The sequence below is a fragment of the Raphanus sativus genome, chromosome 6, assembly GCF_000801105.2.
Source record: "Raphanus sativus cultivar WK10039 chromosome 6, ASM80110v3, whole genome shotgun sequence".
In the NCBI taxonomy this organism is placed as follows: Eukaryota; Viridiplantae; Streptophyta; class Magnoliopsida; order Brassicales; family Brassicaceae; genus Raphanus; species Raphanus sativus.
In genome coordinates, this window is record NC_079516.1 from 11,846,835 (window position 1) to 11,852,617 (window position 5,783).

Below are 5,783 nucleotides of genomic sequence, written 5' to 3' on the forward strand. Positions count from 1 at the left end.
CCAAATACCTCAGTAGTAATATTCAACTGTGAAAGTATTCGAAGTCATTGGTGATTTAATTATATAAAACAATTAAAATTTGGATTGTTATATATGACCTGATTTAGCAATTCGGACTGTCATAATTTTTTGCACTTATAAATATTGACAAATGTATCATAAGCATGCATATCTACATGCATATATACAGTAAAAATTCTATAAATTAATAAAGTTTGGACTATACTATTTTATTAATTTCTAAAAAAAAATTTAAGTTTTTTTATTTTAAGATATATTTTTCTAAAATAAAAGAAATTATTTGATGTATATAAAATATTTTTTATAGAATTTAAATCTTGTTTTAGATATAGTTTACTAAATTTTATTAAATATATTAAGTGTTAAGAAAATATAAACATAAATTCATTGTGAATATAAAAAAACAATATTAGTTGGTTCATATTTATAGAAAATGTGCATGCATATAAATTATTAATTTATAATTTTAGTGGAATCATATTTATATATAATTTTCTAACAAAATATTTTTATATAGATATGTGTCATATTCCGAATTGATTTAAGGAATAGAAAAACTTATTAGTTTATGGAGTTTCTGCTGTATATACTCCCTGTGGAGTGGAATAGGAAGCATGGAAGAAAATCATCCTTGGATTCTTCATGAATACTATAGGAACCTAACAATTCTTGTGTATTATATACAAGAAGTATGTCGTATATACAAGATGATAAACAGTGTTAATGTGTTATCATTTAAAAACAAGAACTTTTATATTGATGATGGATGTTGGTGCGTTAAAAAGACAGTCCTCTTTTAGGCTCTCAAACTTATATTCATAGTTGTTTCTTTCTTTTTATGTGTCAGATCTATTGCAATTTAAAAAATAAAATAAATTATCTATAAACCTAATTAATTAGGGGGAAAAGGAAGAAGCTAAAAGGTAGAATCTCTTTCAAATTTATAAAAGCATTAATCAAAAAGAAACACTCAAAATATCATATATAATTGTTCTTCGTGAATAAAGCTAAGTTGAAACTAAAATAAACAAATATGATCTGCATGAATATTAATCTGAATCCATATGACTTTTTTTACCACTCCCTAAAGTCACAAACTTATACAAGAACCCTTTATATATATAAGTAAAACTAAAATCTTACAGAAAAAAATTACACATGATTTGGCCCATTGAAGTAACTTGCATCATCGGAGTTAACAAGAGAGGTTATGTCCTCCCAACTTATTGTGCTTTGATCAGCCGATGTACTCGTCGTTCCTCCGGCTAACGCTGCTCCGGCTCCGGCTACTGATGAGTTTCCATATAATTTTGGGTTCTCGTGGGTTTCAAGATTCGCTATGTTGTTGTTGTTGTTTAAGAACACATCATTGATAGCTTCTGTCTGAAAACTACTACCCCCAAACCACTGAAGAATGTCTTGTTGATGTTGATGGTGATGGTTATCACCACTTGTGTTTGGTAATGGAGAGTTCGTGCTGCTACTCATGAGAGCAAACTCTCCTTCTCCTCCTCCTCCTGACTCCAGGTAGTAATTAGGATCTAACAAAAGCTGAGAGAAGGAAAGATCAAAAGAGTTTGTCATAGAGTCTTCGTGATGATGATGATCAGGGTTTGTTCTCTCCGGTTCTTCTTCAATCTTGACCATGTTCTTGAGTGTGATCAATGGCTTTTGTTCTAATGTGCAAGAAGGTGTCGTTTGGTAGTAATTGCAGCTTGTTGGTTCCATCATCACAAGAGGTACTTGACTATGAGGAGGAGGAAGCTGAGGTAGTAATGGCCATGCTGATGATCCAAACATGTTGTTCAGATAAAGATCCGTACTACCATTAATTTGGAATTGTCCTTGTCCTTGTTGTTGTCGTTTCATCATCACCATCTCTTGCTGCATCCGAGCTTCTTGGAACTCTTTTCTTTGTTTGTTAAGAAGCTTCTTCTTCAGCCTCGTGTTCCAATAGTTCTTGATGTCGTTGTCTGTTCTTCCAGGCAATTGTGCAGCTATTATAGACCACCTTTTCAAAAAAAAATCATTGAACATGTAAACATAATGGTTCTCTAATTGAAGACAAGTGTGTTAAATAATGATATTGACCCATGTGATATATGAGTGGAGTATAGTACCTGCTACCAATAGTAACATAGAGGTTACAAATGATGTTGTCCTCTTCCTCAGAGAAGCCACCATGTTTGATGTTTGGTCTTAAATAGTTGAGCCACCTTAGTCTGCAACTCTTCCCACATCTCCTTAGACCTATATACATGTACATATAAAATATATACAAATATCAACGCGAAAGTTGTACTTGCTGAATATTCAAACCGTCTCAAACTATTTTAAATCAGAATTACATACCAATCTTCTGAGGCAAAGCGATCCAGTTGCCTCCTGTGCCACTACTCTCTATGTAATCTTTGAGTTTTGCATCTTCTTCAGGAGACCAAGGCCCTTTCTTCACGTTAGCCTTATCACAACACGGTGCCCTTCCCATCTTCTTGATTCGCGATTCTTGTTCTTGATGTATCTCTCTTTCTCTCTCTTTTTTTCGATCTTTCTCAACTATGTTGATGATGAAGAGGAGGAGGATGTTAGTGTTATGGTGCGTGTATGTGATGATTTATATATACATACATGAAAATGTGTATAATGGAGAAAAGTATATGTGAATGAAGAAAATTAAAAGGAGAGCGTATATAATAGCTGGAGGAGATAGTTGTGATGAAGATGTCAAAAGTTAGGGAATTGAAAAATGAATAAAAAGTTGCTTTATGGAATTGGAAAATTTGATGATATAAATTATGTGATAAAATATTAGTATAACTTAGAAATGAATGACAGAGAAGGGGGAGACTAATGTTTTTTTCTCATTTGTCTTTGCTCCTTCATCAGCATCTAGAGATTCAATACTAATGAAATATATTTTGTCCTAAGAAATTATATGTAAACCCCACCAATTATATGTAAAACACCACGTAAATTATAATGTTTGCTTAGCCGGCCGATGACACCCTTTGACTCTTTTGTCTCCCCCTGCCTATTTTCTGATTTTAGGCTGTATTCATCTAACTTCAGAACAATTTGTTACCTGAATAAGTTTCCGGATGAAAGAGCAAGATGGAGAAATATGAAATATATTTTGTAATATATTGTATGAGTTGCATCTAGTTCTAAATTTATAATCATTTTTGAGTTTTTGTTTAAAATAGTGCAAATTAATCGTTGTGTTATCACTGTAGATTTTTTTGCAGTTGGTTATTATAATTATTATTTTATCCGCCGTTCTGTGTTGCTAGTAAATGTATACGCATAAACATGTATGATACACGCTATATATATATGTTTTCCTCATGATTCATGTCCTAGCGAGTAGTGGATTTTATCATTGTTATTTAGTCTTCGATCCGCGGTTTAGGAGTATGATTAACATACAGTAAATGGAATGCAAAATCACAAATTCCTTCAATTTGATACAATGGAGATACATATGGATTAGTTAATATGCATATGTGTGTGATGTGTGTGTAATTATTACATAAGACTTCACGGAAGCTTGAAGCCCCACTTGCATGGCAGCTTACGAATAAGAAGAAAGACCGATTGTGTGTACTTTTATTACATGAGAGACTTGGTCATCAAGAGTAATAAGATATCTTATATAATAAAGTAGATTTTTTTATCTCCATAGAGGGAAAAATGTCATGTGTCATCATCATTTAATTCTTTTTATATTGAATCATTAAAATTATTTATATGCAAATTTATTAATTAAGATGTTGAGACCCAATTCCAAAATTTTTGACAACCAAGCCCAATATTTTACATACTTCTTTTTTTTACTGTTATTGTGTATTCATATCTATGTTCCACCTGCAAAACTTTTACTGAATCATAACGTTTCCGTGTCACTGAAACATGCTCATCAAGTCTGGCCATTAACTCTTTCATTGAAAATATCTCTCATGACGTTAATCTTAAAAACTTTTTTCCTAATTTCATAGATGCTAATAAATAGGAATGCAAATAATCAAACTTTTCCTGCTTCACCAGATTCAACTTTCTGCTTCCTTACACACATATGCCGCCACAATAGTTTCATCCTACATCCTTCTTTCTAAGTTGAAGTTCGGTTGTTGCTCTCAGATGGTGGTTACACGTCTTTTCCGTCTCTGGAAAACATACAATCTTAAAAAAGTAGAGGAGATATGAGAGTTCACGAATGCCATCAAAAAATCTTATAACGAATGCAAATTAAAATCTTACAAAAATGCAATTCATATAAAATATTCAACAACAAATAAAATATTTATATTCAAATAAAAAATAAAATACAATTTATAACGTTAAACTGTTAATCTTAAAACAACAATTGCAAAGTTATTGAAATTTAATATGTTTTACATCAGAGACTTTACTATTATATACAAAATATATTATTGAAAAACACAAACACAAAATATATTAATCTATAAACTATTACGATATAACATAATAAAAATATTAAATAATGTTCTTAACAAATAGAGATGACCACATAATTACATCATCCAAAAAATTTACTCAACAACAATAAATATCAAAAATTTAAAAATTTAATACTAAGATTTAGGATTAAAAATACACTGTACCAACTTTGAATGTATCTTTACGATCAATATACATCTGATTGGTTAAATCGATATAGTCACAACTTCTTAATTTTGACAAATTCAGAGCGAGAAGAAACTAGCGGTTAATATAACACCTGTGATTATTTGAAATTATCATCATAAGTACCGCTCACAAAATATAATTCATAAAAATCAACCTAGAAAAGTCCAAAGCATCAAACTATTATAACACCTCCCCATCATCCCAATATACAAAACTAGGTCTGGGCATAAATTTCAAACCCGAACCCGATCCGAAGTAAGAATATCGGTTCAGTTATGGATCTAGCCAAAAACAAGATCAATTTCATTTACTTTGGGTTATCGGTTTGGTTCTATTTTAGCCGATAACTAAAGAGTAACCCAAGTTGAACCGAACAAATACAAAGCTGATAGTATAAAACGTGACAAAAAAAATCATCTTATTCCAAATGAGATGATGCAAAATAAAAAATAAATAAAAATGCAGTTTATATAACTAGTATATATTTATCAATTTAAGTTTTTAGACATCTTTACTATCATATCTAATTATTGATATATATATATATATATGTGAAAAGTAATATTTTCACAACATAATATATATATGTATATATACATATAAATATATATGTATATATATATATATATAAATATATATGTATATATACATATAAATATATATGTATAAACTCTAATTTAATATAATCATTGTAAGATGAAGTCCACATTTATAAATTTTCTAAATCATAATTTAAATTAATAAGTTTCAATTAAATAATAAACAATTCAGCTATTACACTTTCAAACTCTCATGCATATATCTATACTATTAAATTTCTTTCATAATAACTTTGCAAAGACTACAATCAAATTAATAAATTCCATAAAATCATATACATATTTTGTTTTCTAAAATACTGTTGAGAAATGTTCTAAATAATAAAACTATAGTCAAATCATAACAATATTAGCAAAACCGGCGCTAGCGCCGGCAAACCCCTAGTTCAATATAATTTCAAAATTTTGAACCAATGACTAAATTAGACTTGTACGTAGTACGTACGATTATAAGATATATTATTAGCCAATATATTGTTTAGTAATTGATGTTGTGGTATAGTACAAAGGAGTATA

The 5,783-nt window shown here is 29.8% G+C and overlaps 1 protein-coding gene across 1 annotated transcript; it reads right to left on the bottom strand.

Moving 5' to 3' along the window:
* Positions 1-985: 985 nt before the first annotated feature.
* Positions 986-2,726, bottom strand: LOC108809258 (transcription factor RAX3-like). The gene is made up of 3 exons (XM_018581404.2): positions 2,374-2,726; positions 2,142-2,271; positions 986-2,032 (listed from the first exon to the last, which is right to left on the bottom strand). The coding sequence occupies exons 1-3, from the start codon at positions 2,507-2,509 to the stop codon at positions 1,174-1,176; spliced, it is 1,125 nt and encodes a 374-aa protein (XP_018436906.1). The 5' UTR covers positions 2,510-2,726; the 3' UTR covers positions 986-1,173.
* Between the last annotated feature and the right edge of the window lie 3,057 nt (positions 2,727-5,783).

What these genes read in the sequence shown, in the direction of transcription:
- LOC108809258 (XM_018581404.2), bottom strand. Translation starts at nt 2,509, where the DNA reads ATGGGAAGGGCACCGTGTTGTGATAAGGCTAACGTGAAGAAAGGGCCT. An exon ending in CGCTTTGCCTCAGAAGATTG is followed by an intron (nt 2,272 to 2,373) that starts GTATGTAATTCT and finishes ACATGTATATAG; the next exon opens with GTCTAAGGAGATGTGGGAAG. An exon ending in TATGTTACTATTGGTAGCAG is followed by an intron (nt 2,033 to 2,141) that starts GTACTATACTCC and finishes TTTTTTGAAAAG; the next exon opens with GTGGTCTATAATAGCTGCAC.